This window comes from Glandiceps talaboti, chromosome 5, assembly GCF_964340395.1.
Source record: "Glandiceps talaboti chromosome 5, keGlaTala1.1, whole genome shotgun sequence".
In the NCBI taxonomy this organism is placed as follows: Eukaryota; Metazoa; Hemichordata; class Enteropneusta; family Spengelidae; genus Glandiceps; species Glandiceps talaboti.
In genome coordinates, this window is record NC_135553.1 from 5,249,994 (window position 1) to 5,268,321 (window position 18,328).

An 18,328-nucleotide genomic window follows, 5' to 3' on the forward strand; every position below is an offset into this window, starting at 1 on the left:
GCGAAACAGAACTATTTCGTACAAAACGGAAAAAGAAGGTCTCCTTGGTGACCAGTGGAGTTTCTACAACATCCACGTCTGAGATGTCAATCGACTACAGCGAAGACACTGACGGTTATGAGTATATCGATGAATTTGCTACTGATTGCTCTCAGCAACCAATGGTTACGTTAACTGAAGAGGGTGGTGATAACGTTGATATTTTGGATGTGATAGATTCTATTACTACACCGGTACCCTGCCTTGTTATGCCATTGAATGAGGAAAATGTTACCCGAGATAGCGGTGCTGATGGTGGTGGTGGTGGTGGTGGTAGTAGTAGTAGTAGTAGTAGTAGTAGTAGTACAGGTGGTGGTAGCGGTGTCGGTACTGGTGGTGGAATAGTCAACAGCTCGGACCTCGATGACAGACCAAGTCTTACTCATCTTCTAAGTCCAAATAGCTACAGAGCTAGAGACTCTCTCAGTGTTACCATGACTCCAAGTTATACCGATAATGTTTGTCGTGAAGAAAGTGAGGAGAATCTCTTTCATGGATACTCACATACATATTCTGGAGACAAGTGCGAGTCTTCTAGCGATGGTCCGGAAGGAAAGGTCACATCAGTGATTGGAAGTCAAGACCCGGCATTGGTACGGAGTAGAGAAACCATGTCTACAGAATATTCATTATCTGTGACGAGTGGTGGTAGAAGAGTTGAAGAAACATCACATGGCGTTTTGAAGAAACAAAGTGACTTGACTCGAACATATGAAAAGGATTCTGATGAGGGTAATGAAAAGACGCTGCAAGATTCCAAAGAGGATAGTAGTGAGCACTCGTCTCCTCGTGTACCACCCGGTGGAGACAGTACTGGTGATAAACTTACACCGGAAAACCTTGCAACAGGTGTTCCATTTGGTAATAAAGCACAGCCAAGTGAAAGTGACAGCCCTGTGTTCACATGCAGTAGTCTGGGCGACAACCCATCTATTGAAAGTCTTTGCAATGACGAAGAAACGGTGAGCATGCTCAGTTCAATCACGCTTGTCACTGTAAGTGACAGTGACGTTAGTCTACCGTCTTCCTGGACCAGTGACGTCACGGACTATGACATAGGCGTAAATAGACAAAAACATATTCCGCTAAGGAAAAGTGCAAGCTTTGAAAATCTAACGATTTTGAGTGAAGACACGAGTACGCTTTCATCTGCCCAGGGAGTTGCCAGTGACATAGATTCTGACGAATCAAAAACTTTTGTTGTATTTGAAAACAGTGATGGAGAGGAAGTATTGGAGAAGGTGCCAGGCAAGAAAAAGCAAAGTGACATTTCTGTAAAGAAAATATCAGATACGTCCCTGAAAGGAGAAATCGCTTCAGCAAGTCATCCTCCTTCATCAAGGATGACGAAGGAATACGGGACGGCCATAGCCACGCAGACAGACAGAAGTCGGGACTCCAAACAGCATGATGATGAACAAGATCATGGTCTGTACAATGCTGATTCCGCTACAAATTACGATAAAAGTGAATATCCACAAGGGACACCAACTGAAGACGCCAATGTAATCAGTGGGGCATGCGCAGTGCCAGTGGGTGGCAGCGGGTCGGACATTCGAAAAACAGGCCGTCAACGATCAAAAGAAACGACTTACAGGAAAAGGGTGTTCTCTTTCAAATCGATTCGTAACGCATTTCATAAAAGCTCAAAGCATCCTATCCAAGATAAATAACAGAAAGGTACTCAGCAAGAAAATATAATACACAACCTTAATTTCTCTTTGTTCGCCATCAGATCAAGGAACAGTGGCTATCCCTAACATAATGTTAGACTTTATAATTTTTTTAATTAATTAATTAATTGATGAAATAAATTTGATTTTATCATCTCAATCCTGTTTTACCAAACTTGTTTGTGTGTAAATAACCCCCGCCCCATACAAAGAATATTAACCTGTACTGTGTTAGGTTTATTACCTTAGTAAGATGTATTTTTTGCCACTGTAAGCATTGTCTGGTCTTACAACCAGATTTAACCATTGAAACTCACTAGCCCGACATACCTTCTGTTAGTCAACCTGGGATCGTAATAGGTACGTGGGCGAAAACATGTTCAGGTGTAGCAGATTATGAGAATTTGTGTTTGATGGAGCAATATCACACAGGTAGATATAAAGCCTGAGAAAAATAAATGTCGGACAAAGCACATTTATGTAAGTCTGTGTTTGTGTTTGTGTCTGTGTCTGTGTCTGTGTCTGTGTCTGTGTCTGTGTCTGTGTCTGTATGTGTGTGTGTGTGTGTGTATATGCGTGCGTGCGTGCGTGTGTGTGTATGTGTTTGGAACGAGTCAAATTACCAAATTGTGAGAATTCTTCAAAACAGAGCGCCCCCCCCCCCCCCCACACACACACACCTCCCCTCAAGGTCTCTACAGCCCCTGGGATTAAACTCAGGTACGTACCTCTATTTGAAAGAAGATGCCTGGCGAGAACATAATCTCTGCAACAATTTTTTTATAAATAAATATAACCTATTTTACGCGACTTTCTAGTGTTTGAATACTATTACAGATAAAACATATGTAACTTTAGAGAATCCAAAAACCGTGGCTCAACATTAGACATCAAGCCTCCAAAGGAAACGTAAAGACCACCTGTTGATGAGTTCCTTTCTACCAACTGAGATGCTTGTATAAATATCAAATTTCACTTATCGTAGCACACCAATACTTAGACCGATACAAAACTTGAAACAAGAGGACTAAACAGAAACATTGAACTTGGTCTCAACTTCATAGAACATGCCAAGCGACAACACTCAAATCTGCGATGCGATGCTCAATTGAATAGTGACCCGTTGGTAAACTTACGGGTCATTCCTGAATAGTTTCTTGGAAATAATTAACAGCAAAGAAAAGCGTTAATTTACAACAATGAAAACGACGTATCTTGATTGTATGCATATCGCCACATTTCGGCGGCCTCGACGACGACAAATGACTGAGGTACTGACTGCAATTCTTACAGCGTTCTGAGTGGGGCGCCCTCTAGCGTGGTAAATTAAAACGTCTAACAAGTGTACGGTCAAAGGTCATTTGTCAGATCGAGGTTCGCGCAGCTTTCAAAAGTCAAGTACGGAACTTGAAAAATATTGAAAATTTCATCATTTGAGCATATATTTCAAGATAATTCAGCATCAACCCAAGGTTTTCAAATGGCTAACCACATTGCCACAAAATTTGTTGACGATTTCGTCGAAGTTTGAAGCCCAGCGATCAACTTCCGGTGTTGATGGATTTTAAATTTTTGTTTTGGATGTGTTCTGACACGAAAGGTAGGTCCATTTAAACATAACAGAAACCGAATTTTCCAACGAACACCGTTAAAAATGCACGACCAATCTCTCAGGGAACTTGCTGAACAGAAAGAGCGAGAATGGCGTGAGTTGCAAGAACTCAGGGCACAGTCGCTGGAAGAAGGATTCAAGGCGAAGGAGAAGCAACTGGACGAGGAGAAGTTAAAATTTCAAAAATTGAAAGATGACTTCAAATATAATTTCAAACTCTTACAAGAAAGGGACTTAGAACTGGAACGTTACGATGCTATATTCGGAGAACTTAAAGCGACCATCACTGCCAAAAATGTCGATATAAGTGAACTGAAAATAAAAATAGACGAACTGAATACAACCATTGCCAGGGAAAACCAATCACGAGAAGAACTACAAATTCACTACCAACAACGACTTAGAGAAAAACAGAGAGAAGTGGACGATTATAGAAGGTAAATTTCAACCCTGTGTGTGTGTGTGTGCAGACAAGGATTGCTTTCTTCCTTGTTTGTGTTTCTTCCTTGTCTGTGGTGTGTGTGTATGTATGTATGTATGTGTGTGTGTGTGTGTGTGTGTGTGTGTGTGTGTGTGACAGTATGTGTGTGTGTGTGTGTGTGTGAATAAAGTTTTAAAAAATGAAGGTGCCCACATTACCTCTGAGAGTGACATTGTGTGAACAGTTGGATTTTCTCGAAGACAATGAAACAAGCCTAATGTAAACACAAACTGTTAGGGTTGGGGCTAGTTGGGTAATATGTTTGTGACTTTGTATATATGTAAGGAAATATATTTTCTTGGTAATGATTGTGAGGAGCAACAGTTGAGGGGCTCTAAAATAAGTCTTTCCACCCACTTTATATAACTATCAATTAGTATTTACAATGAAGACAATTTTTTACGTTGTATTTCTTAGATGTCAACAGTTGCTTGTAACTTGGTAATTTTTTATGCTGTTAAAATCATTATTACAAGAGTCATTGATATTTGGTTTTCACTATAGGAAGGCATAATTTTGTCAGAACGTTTGCTATGACGGCCATCAAAATTTTGCCTCCAGGGATGTTTTTTCCATACAAAATACCAGTGACTATAATTTGCCATACAACAGCTATACAATGAAGGAAAACAAAAGCTCAAGTAAATTGACGTGTTAAATTATTCTGTAGCTCTGTTTTTAAACATTTCCTCTATCACTAATGTTAACCATTGCAGACCCCCCCCCCCAAAAAAAAAAAAAAAAAAAAAAAAAAAAAAAAAAACTTTCTTTGTCTGATTTTTCTACCAATCTTCTATTATGAATTTGCAGTGTAAACTAAACCAACAATATCTCTTCTTCTCTATCATAGTGCCAAAGAAGCTGAGGTGAAAGCAGAACGAGATGAGCTTGAAATGTTTAAGAGAAACCTGAGAAGGGAATTGCAGGATGTAGAGGAAGAACTAGAAACTCAGAGACATGAATTGAATGCTGGTTTTGATGAAGCTATAAGACGACGAGAACATGAATATAGAGTACAAGTGGATGATTTGAGTGCTAAAGTGTTGTCATATGAAATGAAGGTTGGTGTGGATACTACAAGAATACAGTAACTGTACATAGAAAATGCAATCCATTACTTTTGTCAGATGAACTACCATACATGATTCTTGTATTTTAACATAGTTATCACTCCAGTGTTACAGTCTTCGGTTTTACACAAAGACTTACATACACCACCTTAGACTGATACAGTGACAGCACGAAGACATGGATTCAGTTCAGTTCTTTTATTTTAATGTCAGTTGTCTTTTTTAATGACCATCCAGTTACAACTTCTGTATCCCTTTCCTATACTATGAATTACAGGCAAAATTACTGGCTAAGGAATTAGAAGTGGTTCAGTCAGCCAGCAAGACAACGTCCACAGACTTGAAACAAGCAGACAATACTACAAGGCAGCTAGAGAAGAAACTAAAGGAGAAAGAATGGGAATTGAATGACACCAAAGCTATGAAAGATGCAAGGTGAGGAAACTGCAGATATTTTAGAGAAGATAAAGTACAGTGAGCCTTGTTGATACAAATCAAACATAAGTTAGAAGGTCTACTGCTATTCTTATCTTTACCTAATATTAAACGTAACTCCCTAGCTTGACACAAAATATGCATCTATGTAGGAGTCAGCCTGCTGTTCACAATTGTATTGCTGTGTAAGTGACAAAATGGATGGATCAATTTGTTTTTTCAGAATACAAGAATTAGAGAATAAGATGCACCAACAAGAGTTATCAGTCAAAAGGGCTCAGGAGGACTTTCAGAGAAGGTAGGAGAAACTAATAAGCTTTTTAATTAAAAAAAAAAAGTAAATATGTCTAAGTATATTTCTTCATTTGATTCTCTTGGATCTGGATGCCATGTGAAATGGAACATAAGTTAGATTATTCCGAGTCTGGAATGACATCCGTCACTCATCGGTCAACCCCTTTTTAGAACTGACCGATGAGAGCTGAGTGACATGACTTATCTTGGAGTCTAGATTATGCTATGCTTTTAACAAACAATGTGACGAGTATTTTAGTATCAGTTATCTTTGTTGTAACTATTATTTCACACATGTTCACCTTCCTTGGTTACATTCAACCCATTTTGCTCATAATGAGGGCCAGGTATTTTGTAACAGATATTGAAATAGAATAAAGACCATCATCTACAAGTAAGGTATATAGTGATAAAACAAAGTAATATAAAGTTTGGTCGATAGCACATTTAATGTTTTACGTTTCAGACATGCTGAGTTAGATAGATATGCCAGGGAGAAGGAAGGAGCTCTGACAGCAGCTAAGGATTCAAACAATGAAAGAGAAAGATCACTGCAAGACACCATCAGAGACTTACAGTCACAGTTAGAAGCTAAAGAAGTTGAAATTCGAAGACTGAATTGGGCAAATGCTGATGCTATGAAGAACAAAGATATTATATTAGAAAAGTAAGTCTTCCCCAATCCACCTTCTCCTCTTGATGAATAGCACTGAAATTTGACATTAAAAGTCACAGTAACCATGACAACAAAAAACATATAATTTTGTGATATATCTGTTCCATGCATATGTCAAGTGGTTTTGAAGCCATTGAGAGAGGGCATAATAAACTGAATTTCCCCCAAACTAAAATACTTGCAAATCGAACTCATTCTTACTGTAAAATGTGTTGTGATGGTACTTCTCTGCTGTTAATGTCACTAAGAAGGCACAGCATGGAAAGACTGCCTGTTTTCCATTAGTTGTGTACATCAACATAAAGGCAGTTTCATTTGTATGTCTTTCATAACATCAGATTTTTTTCATAACAAACCATGTATAACCAACATTATAATTGTTATGACTTTTATTTCAACATTGATTCTTATTCTCAACATCTCTAACTATAATTACAGAATGCAGCAAGAATTATCAGACTTCAAGAATCGCTCTGATACCAAGCTAGCTGATGTGTCTCATGACATTGTCAGTAAAGATCTAGAGATACAAGCACTCAGAGGCACAGAAGATAAACTAAGAGCTGAGCTAACACAGAGAAAAGAGGACGTGGAAAGGTAGTGTATGATGAATAAGTTTATACAAATGCAATGAGTCCTTGTAACTTTATCATGTACATCAGTTGTCCAGTTTACATATGTAGGTCTTTGGATCCAAAACCTAGCCAATTACTAAACAAAACTTTGCAGAAGCAGAAGTTTTTCATGTTTTGCTAAACACTTTTGGTCCAAGAGAATTGTGATGTTGTGCAAATAAGCCAAAGTCAGTGTGTTAAATTAATATGAGATGTGTAATACAGTGACCACAGTTGTGTCAACAAATATAAAGCACTTTACCCAGATGTGTGTATCTGACCGCCACTGAATTCTGAATAGTCAAAAAGTCAGTGTGGATAAATCAGCATAGTAAACATTCATTTCAATTTATTTAAATTATGAGAAGAAGAAAAAAAATAATGTCACCCCAAAGGACTAAGAGTTGACTTTGAGGATAAATATCATACTATAGTAAAGAATTCACTTGTTTAATAATACAGATATAAAAAGGAATTGTCACTAGCAATGGAGAGAGAAACATCATTGGAAAGGGCCAAGGCACAGCTGGAGTTAGACTGGCAGAGACGATGTGAGGACACAGAACGTGTACAGTACCAGCACTCTGAAGAACTAGTACAGAAATTGACACTTGCAAGGGATGAGGTAAATTAGAGTCCCAAAAATTGATTTTATAATCTTCATATCTAGATTTCAGTATTTTAATCTTTTACCTGTGATATCTCATAGAGGACACTATGCTGTGTAGTGTGTCATATCCTGGTATTGATGGTTTTGAGATTCTTAATAAACACACCTCCATAAAAAAAAATCATGGCATATTTGTGATCTTTTTGATAATAGGTGGCCATAATCCCAGTATTGAAAATAAATACTTGATAACTGTCTCTGAATATAGAAGTATCTACAGAAATGTTGCAGACATATCTCTGACACACAAGACTGCTATTCAAAGTAGTTTGTTTGATAAGTCTTAAAGTGGTGGGAAACAATACCTTCACATATGATGCATTCTACAGTTATTAGCCTTATCAACTAATTTACTATTTATTTTCCTTACGAGAGTACATCTTTACAGTATATAGACAACTTTCTTGGTGTTTTGTGACTTTTACATAATGTCTGTATTACTACAGATAACATACTAATGGTAAACTAAGATAGAGTAAAGTAAAAGTACTGTATTTACATGTATAAATATATTATACAAGTGGATGGAAACCCCTTTTAATCCAGAAAGTATGAACTCTGGAAGTCTTTGTAAATGCACACAGGTAGATTGTAGCAGTACATGAAAATAAAATGCTGTATGTGTTTACACATAGACTGAACTGTTCCATGCCCTGCTATCAGTGTAATTACAGCAATGTCCTTTGCTAGCTAAATATCAACAAGTCACAATATTCAATAATAGTTTTAGTTTGTGTCTGCAATGTGATAGTCCGTCTGCCATTGTTGTATTTGTCTATTATACAGGCCTTAGCACTTGTGAAGGAGAGGGAGAGAGAGCTAGAACAGAGAGAAGACTTAATAAGAGTGTTGAGTCAAGATAGAGACCAAGCCATGGCAACCTTGAGACAACATGGTCTGACTGTGGATAGACACATCTTGCCTGTAAGTATTGGTCTTTTGTTATAGGTAGATCAAAAATGCAAATAGCCTAAATCTGAACAGAACCACATGGTAACTTCATTGTGCGATGATTAGTTTCTATTTCTATTGTAGGTCTGCAATACACTAATCAACACATCATGTTGATAAAAATAGTTGCCACTTTAAAACGAATCTTCTTCTGTACCTAACAAAGTTAGAGAAAGTGTTTTTTACTGGATCATTTGTATGTTCTGACTCTGACATCAATTTTGTCACTGACTGGATGTAAAGCTTATAAACTCAAATAGTCCCACTTTAAAAGTTAGGTAAAATCTACCAGAGTTCCATGGATATATGTGTCACCCAAACTATGGTACACGTTATGGTACATATGCAAATTTTACCTTCCCCTCTGCTATTGAGGGCTTCCCAAAACACTGAAGTATTTTCCTAGTGTACAATGTATTTTGTTTTTTATCACACCTATTGGATTTTTTCAGTCATACCTGAGTCTATTGTAGTAGGTGTCTTATTTCTTTTTATATTCTTGCTTGTATTTTATTTGAAGACTTTCAATAGAGTAGCACATATTGAGTTCTAAATTCATAACAATGCTGTCACTACTTTACCATATTGTAGACTAGAGATGTAGGCAGTGATGGGGAGCAGGCAGCATCACAACAAATCCAGTCTCTACAGCAACAGAATGATAACCTAAGACAGGTTATTAGACAGATGAGAGAAGAGATGGAAAAACTAGGCAACCAAATCAATAAAGATGAAGACAAGAAGAAGACAGACATCAGTGGGGAACACCAGGGACCTATCACTGAAGGTATGACATGAATAACAAATTCTTTCAACATCATCCGACTCTACTAAGTTTTCCACAGTTTTGGAATTTCAAATCACATGCAGTATGCCTAATATTAGAACGAAAATGTTGACATGATCAAACCTTTCAACATCATGCGAATTTAGTAATTTACCATATTTATTGATTTCATTTCATACACACTGTCAGTGTCATATCTGTTGCTAGAAAGTTTCAACTTCATAATAAAACCCTTTTAACATCTGGCAAATTGTCCAACTTTACTAAGATTTCCTCAGGTTTGGAATGTCATTTTATAACCACTATGCCATATTTTGTAACATTTTGACCTTGTCAGTGATCAGGTCTTTCTAACAACATATACATAAGTTTACTAAGTTTTCCAGTTTTTTAATTTAATTTCATATACACAATATGCCTGATGCTAGAAAATTACTTGCTTGTTTCCATATTTAGTGACACATTTCGATATAATGACATGTATTACAGACAGCTGTAACAGGCTTAGTTGAATCATTAATTTTAATTATTTTGTATTCATTTTATGTTGTAGAATATGTGAAAGCCCTTGAGAAGGAAGTAAGAGAATTAAAAACAAAGGCACGAGGTGTGGATCAAAAAGATGATAAACTCCCAGAGAAGGTGTCTGATATTCATAAAGAACTAACTAAAGATGCCATGCCAATCAGTGCAGATAATGCCTATGTAAGAAGTCATATCCAGTCACTCAACGATGCCATTGGTAAGTACATGTGAAATTTACCATAGAATTGATCTATCCTCTTACCAGTATTTGTCATTTTTTTTAAATCTATCTTAACAATTTACCTTGTTGAATCAATGCTTAATACATTACCCCCATATGAAATCTACCACATGTAGCATTTATATTAAATTAGTTCTAGTTTTAATTACTTATGGGTGTCTGTCTATTAAAGTTTGTTGAAAGTCTGTCTGCCACTGCTGTATATATATATATACTGGGTCCAGTGTCCAGCAATCTCATCATGTTATACATTATCAATGTATAGTAAACTGTTCACCTGTCTGTAGTCTCTTTATCACAGAGACTCTAACCTGTCATAGGTAACCTTTCACTTTTCATTGATTCTGCATGTCATTCTGTTGGTTTTATAACTATAGGAGCCCTGAGAGCTGACAAGGTGGAGGCTGCAGCACAGATAAAGAAACTACAAACAAGGGCTGAACACTTAGAAACTATAACAAACCAAGCAACACAACAGGTAAGTAGAACTGTTTGCACTTGGAAGTACTAAGATTTACACTTCATCGTAGTGATCACTGATAATTTCGGCAGTGATTCAATATGTTGTCTGGATTATGAAATAGGATCAATTTTGTTGTGAAAATTAAGATAGTTGAGATTTAAATTGAAATTGTGTAGTGTCCCATTTTGTATATCATTATTATTTAATATTAATAACTTTCAAGCTGACACTGTAGTAGGTTTGTAAATTGATGCAGCTATACTATGTAATGATAAATAAGGCTGATTTGTATTCTCTGTTCTCCGAAATCGATACTGAAGAGGTTTGTGTAATTTCATACTGTACAGCAATAAATCACGGGGCCGGGGATGGGGGTGCTAGGGTAGAGTAGGTATTCTTTCCCAATGGTCTTGTACTGTTCAAGTCAATAGACACATACATGAATCATCTTGTAGGCTAAACAGAAACAGTTAGAAGCTGACCAACTATCGTACGAGATAGCAACTCAACAAAGACGATACACATCAGAGATTGGTATGCTAAGACAACAGTTGGCAGAGTTACAACTACAACTGGCAGAAACTAGGAAAGAAGCTGATGAGTACTTCAAAGGAGGGATGGAGAGGAATTTAGAGGCTACAGCTTTGGGTCAAGAAGTAAGTGGTTGTTTTGTACTAGTAGTGTATTTGTCACTGTGCAAGCTGACACTACGAAATGAGGAAGTGTTGAACAGTAGTTGATATGTCTGTGATTTGTCACATCTACTAATACAGTATGTTAAAGTGTCGCTGCGTTTAATTGTACCTTTTTACATTTCTTATTCTAAAAATTGCCTGAAAGAATATTATGTTAGCTTTTTGTGTGTGAATGTTTTTTCTTTTTATCTTTAAATTTGATCCAAGCATATAAATCAATGCTGAAGTTTTTTTGAGTCTCAAAGTATTTTAGATCTCTAATGTGGAGTCCCTGTCCTAGAATGTGTGTGCTATTCAAAATATGTTTGTTTTACATTTCAAAAGATTGAACTGTATGTGCATTTACAACAAATATTCCACTTGTTATTGTAATAACTGTTGTATATATCAGGTACAGGTAGAAGAAAGAATGAACCTCATGTTGCAAATGTTAATTTTTCTTTGTTATTAGGTTTCAGCTCTCAAGATGGATATTGCTAGCCGAAAACCAACAATTATCCAGGGAAGTCAGGTAGGCTGACAATTTTGACTAGAAATTTAATGATTTTATGGCCTTCAACTAGTTCTCAAAGACTAATTTTTACTAATTACCAGACTGGTACATTGTGTTTGTGTACAAGAAGGCAGGTTTATAGTCACTACATATGTTTGCGTTTTTGTTTTCAAGCAAAATAAGTAAAAAGAAGCCTTTATCGAAAATTTCCAAGTTTACAGTATTTTGTTTCTGTTTTCACGTTAAATCTCTTATTAAATTTTATAAATACGTTTAACATGAATATCAAAAAAGAGACATCAAGATGGTCCTCAATGTTTTAATCAAGTTTGTAAATGAAAATAGAATTAGTCAATGCATAAAAAGTGTTTTGAAATCCTAGTTTTAATGTCTAATGCCATGTTGTGTTACCCAGAATGCCCTGGTACAGCAACTACAGGAGGAAGTCCAGTATCTGAGGAATCAACTGAACTATGGTGGTCAGAAAGTCATGAGGGATGATGTCATCTTTGGTGGTAGTGACAATGTACAGTTGGTGAGAAACATGTATATTGTTAAACATTATTTCATGTTCTGTATCAATCTGATTAGAGTCTAATGTAGAAATATGGCCCAATGGCTCTATTTTCTTTGTATACTGTTATTTTTTTCAGTGTTGTTGTTCCGATCATTCAGTATTTGAAGGAAATAGAGGGAAATAGAGCAATTGAGCCCATATTCCTACATCAGTTTTTAATCAGATAGGTTCTGTATAGTCCTCTGTATACTTTATGTATTCAGCTAAAAATGAATCACCTAACAAAAGCCTGTTGAAATTCATCTCTTGTACTTACAGAAGCATGTTATTGTTTATTTTATGAATCTATTAATTAGCAGTAAGTATTTGTCAGGTGTTTGTATGTTATCTTTGAGAGGGGTCAGACTAGGCAGTCATCTTTGTATGTTGACCAGACTTTGCATGTATAAAGTGTCTTTTATTTGTGTCATTTAGATGCAAGCCAAGCTAAGGACAGCAGCCAGACATATCACTCAGCTGACAAAGGAAAGACAAAAACTGATACAACTTGGAAATAAACTAAGGGCCGAGTTAGTCAAATACACAGGTCAGTAAACTGTATAGTTTATAATAATTACCAGTAATACCACCTAAAGTATGTAAGAACCTTGTCAAAGTACAATGCATAATGTAAAACTAAAGCATTTCAGCTACTTGCCCTATTCACTTAGAACGTTCATATCAGGTGTAAAATAACAGTGTTTACTTATCAGCTCAGTAGTGGTCACTCTAAAATGTACTCAATTTGTAAACAATGTTGCCAGCAATGGAACCCAACTGTGTCATAGTTAGAATACAGACAAATTTGATTGATGCTTCATTCACTGTTATGATCAGCTAGGGTCTACCCTTCCCAATCCAATGAGTAAACATTGTTTACGTATACAATAGACACCGGTGGAAAGATAAACAACAAGGCGGAGCCGCGTTGTTTATCCTTCCACCGGTGTCTATTGTACTTATGCCCGACAAGTTCACAGGATGGCAGGATTAGTCCATCTCACCCTTGCTAGACTAGATTAAGATAAAGTACACACTGTCTCACCCCTTGCCACGCTAGGTGATGATAATAACTGAGATAAAAGTGTACACATTCGGGTGAGGACACACACAGCATGCAGTGTTCACGGCGAAGAAATAAGCCATACAACATTCACAAGCCCTGATATGACTGAACAACGAGATGTGTCTTATATTATATAGTGTAGCTCATCTGAAGATCTGTGTAAAATTCTTTTTTTAAATGTTTACCGTTTCTTTTGAATGGTAACAGTTGTGCCCTTCATCCTTAAACCCTTACTGTGCAGTCACTACTCCATTCATGGTACAGTAGTATGACTTATTTTTAATACTACTCGCCACAACTATTTTTCTCCGTAATTAAGTTCTCCTCGTAATTTTGGCAAATTATTTTGGTCCGGGTCGTACTCTTGCATTTCATTCTTGAGACCATGGAGGCTCCCCTTCCATGTGCAGGCATATGGTTTCTGACTTTGCCGGACTGGTTTTACTTGAACTACAAAGGTCAACCCAATTCACACCTTCTAAGTCCCCCTTTGTCTTACACTATCCAATACTGATAAGACTTCAGCGGCAACTCAGACAAGGAGGTGGTTATAACCCGCTACACAAACTTTAATATTAGCTCCTGTAGAGGACTGCTAATCCCGTACATGTCAAACAATGTGTCAACATTATGACAGATAAAGGGCATAAAAACAGATTACATTTAGAGCTACCCACTCCTGAGCTGATAATTAAAGCAGTCAATACATTGTTGTTTTACACCTGATGTGGAGGTTCTAAGTGAATGGGGCAAGTTGCTGAAACACTCTCGTTATCCATTATGCATAATAAATTGTGTGCTTGTGGTATCAGAGCAATATGTGTACAATTAACCTATCATATAGGCAGTGCTTTTACAACCCAGAACACCCAAGTAAAGTGATTCCACTGTGTGCCACTCTTTAATATAACATTAACATATGGTGCAAAATAACACATTTGCAGGTAAAAGACCATCCTCACCACCACCACCACCAGCAAGACAACAACAAGCTGCATTCCCTGGACAAAGACCAGTTGTTACAGCTGGTGAAAAAATAGTAGAACAGTTCCAAACTAAACTCAGTGATCTAGAAAGATTACAATATGAAATTACAAAACAGGTAAGATCAATGATTTCAGAAATTTGTGACTTTATAATTTTGCGAAATTGTGGACGTGTTTCGGTTTTTTTTTTTATACATGACATAAATGTAGGGAAACTTGGTTATTTTTGGTAGTTGATTTTAGTGATCTTAGACTAATCCTTGTAAAATTCAATATTTTGTCTATTTGCCGTGATGTGTTGGTTTTAGTGTTGTAAAAGATGTTGTCAATAAAAACACCCACTAGTGGAGAAGTGTATAGCACAGCTATGCAGTGATAGCTTACAATTACAACCATGGAAAGCTGCCAGCTTTCAGCTAACTGTAGAGATCAACATAGACTATAAAACTATTGTTGCAACATGTTGATATAGCTATTACAGGACATTGATGTACTTATAGTCATAGTGGCACCACATTTCTGATGGCAAGTTTTTCTACAGCATTTATTTTCACAGATTTCCATTTCCACAGTTGACATTGTAGGGCAATGTTTACATTATCCTGATTACAGAGTGAATGAATATTCCCCCCCCCCCCATTACCAAGGCATTGCTATCCCCCACTAGCACTATCACCCACTTGTGTAATCTACTACATCACACAACAACAGCTTTAGTTTGTGTCTGACTTAGTTAGCTGAAAGCTGGCTTGCCACAGTAATAACTGAATAAAATTTTAAAATGTTACTGCTCTAAAATACCACAGATGTCATTTTTGAGCCACTATCCCAGTCTCTGTAACACAGAGTATATCATATGTCATGATTAATAGTTGTAGCAGTATGAAAGATGCCTTTCTGTAGCTAACAAGAGTAGTGCTAGAAAGTCATTTATTGGAAAATGACCCATGTCATAATTTTGTTATGCAGGAACTGAGATTTGCACAGAGAGATAAAGATAAAATGGACTTTGCCAGAGGAGCAGGAGATATGAAGGAAACCATATCAGAAAGTTCAGAATCAGACTCTAATGATGTGAGAGCACAACCAATGCAGTCGCAACCTGTGTATGGTGAGTTATTTCACAACCAATCACATGAAGAAATATTTCAGATAAAACATATACTGTATTCTACTATGACAAAATATGAAAATTAGAGCTGAAATATGTATTTTAATCAAAGGAGGAATTGTTGTGTCCTGTAAGGGTGGCTTTACTTAATTCTAAATTTCTCATGACCTGACCAGCCCTATATTTCTTCAAAATGGCAATGTAATGAAAATAATATATGCCCTCTATGGCAGGATTAGGAAAACCACAACATCATTAATTGTACAATGGCCACCCCGTGAGTGCATGTCTGAGTGAAAGTTGCCGTTTATTCAAATTATTTTGCTGAAATTTTGGAACTTCAGTAGAACAAATGAGTCAAAGTTTCCTTCCGACTTAAATGTCATTTCTAAGTCACTCAGAATGTGAAGTATGATTATGAAATGAAAATAGCAACAACATGTACACATACACTTCTTTTATTTTACTTTATTTTTATGATTAATTGATCAACCGACCCATCATTTTTAGGATTTTATGATGTGAAGCATAGATTTAAGTATGGGTGCCCTAACACCTATTACATGTCTCATTCCTAAGACAGATAGGTGAAATTTTTATATTTAGATATCTGTAGGACCAATCAGTAATACTTTTATTTTTACCATTAATACAGCCCATCAACCAGACCTTCAAGCAACACTGAGTACCATTGGTTCAGGACTGGGTGGTTCACCACTACTGATGAGCATGTCATCCAATGGGGAGGGTTCTATTCAAGATGTATGGAGACTCTTAGATTATGGTCCAAGTCCAAGTCCAACATTTATGAGGAGTCCATCACCACCACCAGCAGGAAGACAGACCCAGACTTCAACAGGTAAATGTGTAATAGTATAGAGTATTGGATCTAAAACTAAACAAGAATCCTGTCTAATAGTACTACATCTTGCTGTCACATCGTGTGAATACGATCTATAGATTACCACTCCAATTGTACTGTTATATTACAGTAGTTTTGACAGTTTACAATTGACAACTTCAAAGTTTTAAAAAATGTGCAATGAATTTAACAGAACATTAAGCAACAATATTTAACACAAATACTTCAGTACATCATATTGGCCTATCAGTGCTCAAATACTTTAGTACATCATATTGGCCGATCAGTGCTCAAATACTTTAGTACATCATATTGGCCGATCAGTACTTAATGATAAGAAGTTTGATGATTATGACCAACTCACTATGACAAAGTGGTTAAAAGCTGAGGATCAGTCAGGAGGTCGAGTGTTCAAATTCCACTAGAAACGGAGGATTTTCCATGACTGACCCAAAGCCGGGTCTACAGACTCAACGGTTAGGCCAGCTGTAGGCTGTATCACTCAGCTATGTCTCACTCATAAACAAGTGCAAATTTGAAGGTACTACTGCAGTAATGACTGGAGTACTAAGCAGGGTACAATTGCTCACATAGCTTGCAGGGTTGTCGGTGGCCGAGTGGTTAAACCACTTTCCTCTTACCACTGTGGTCGGGGTTCAACACATTCAGGGTTTGATTAAATTCACCACGCTGTATGTAAGAAGAGTGTCATTCAGTTTGACTCTACCGAACAACGCAGGATTTCCCTGGGTACTCCAGTTTCCTCCTGCATTAACACTGAACCCATGAGGGATGGCCCTCACTGGACTTCTTGGGAGACAAATGTTTATATACTTAAAGAACTATCCAGTATAAATAAAGATTATTATTATGTCTTGCTGGGCCTTGGTTACTTTGGCATAGACTGTTGACTGACTGGGAAACCTTTACAGTTCCACAGCAATGTGGTAGTGAGCTTGCAGTGAATGTAGCCCAGGCCTGTCATGTAGTCTAAATCCTAAATGCAAGTCTATAGGGTCTTATGAGTATCTTTGCATGTATTTGTGTAGAAAGAATCACTGGGAGCAATTCCTAGTACAAAAAAAAGTTAAATGACTATGTTTCTATTGTAGGTCTCCATAGTTTTGAACCAAGACCCAGCATTCCAGACACTAGGCCAACCACAGCACCAAGTGGGTTTACCATAGAGGGCAGCAGACCACACTTGGAGGAAAGAAGCAAACATGAAAAGAAACAACTCTCATCCCTAGCTGCAGGGAAATATCAAAGACCTTCACAGAAACAAAAAGTTAGAAATTATAATGTACAAAAATAATTATCTGATGTCATAAAAATGAAAGAAAACAGTAATATTTCAATAACTTTTCAATGATTTCATTAGTTCTCATTATGCTACTACTAACCGAGGAGGGAGCATGTCTACTTTGAAATGGTGATTTAGGATTATTCAGTTCAGAAGTATTGTATGGTAGGTCATTGTGAAAGACATGCAAATACACACTAAATATCATGTGGCTTATACAACTCTCTATAATCATAGTAATTTAAAATTTAGAGTGAAAATTTTGTCTTGCTCACAGCTATATTCAAACACTTTGCATGAAATGAATATTAGAATGAAGCTGATTGATATTTGATATATAATACATAGAACTTTGATAACGTATTGAATGACCACTTTCAAAATTTTAAATGTATATAATTTTAATAATTATGAAAATTAAACAAATATTTTTTTATATCGTATTTTGTTGATTTATAAGTGATGATGGAAACTTACATGTAGTGAGTATCATATCTTGTTCCTGTGTTTCTCCTTAGAACTGTTTTGATACAACTTAGCACATCTGATCTGAGGTTCAGTAGTGCTGTAGGTATGATGAAGTGTGTGTGTGTGTGTGTGTGTGTGTGTGTGCTTGGCCATTTGCCTTGGTATTCGATGGGGATGTTACAAAGGTAGTCTAGTTGAGTAATTCTTCAATTGCACCATACATAGATATGCGATTTTGGGCCAAAAAAGTACTGATT

General features: G+C 36.7%; 1 protein-coding gene across 1 annotated transcript; it reads left to right on the forward strand.

The window, feature by feature from the left end:
* The first annotated feature begins 3,366 nt into the window (after positions 1 to 3,366).
* On the forward strand, positions 3,367 to 17,744 carry LOC144435782 (coiled-coil domain-containing protein 57-like). Its single transcript, XM_078124402.1, has 19 exons — positions 3,367 to 3,761; positions 4,656 to 4,866; positions 5,153 to 5,310; positions 5,534 to 5,608; positions 6,071 to 6,271; positions 6,719 to 6,877; positions 7,357 to 7,519; positions 8,351 to 8,488; positions 9,107 to 9,302; positions 9,856 to 10,044; positions 10,446 to 10,546; positions 10,987 to 11,187; positions 11,678 to 11,737; positions 12,135 to 12,254; positions 12,711 to 12,822; positions 14,286 to 14,443; positions 15,297 to 15,438; positions 16,094 to 16,297; positions 17,413 to 17,744. Exons 1-19 carry the CDS (start codon positions 3,367 to 3,369, stop codon positions 17,613 to 17,615), a joined length of 3,186 nt encoding a protein of 1,061 aa, XP_077980528.1. The 3' UTR covers positions 17,616 to 17,744.
* The last annotated feature ends 584 nt before the right edge of the window (positions 17,745 to 18,328 follow it).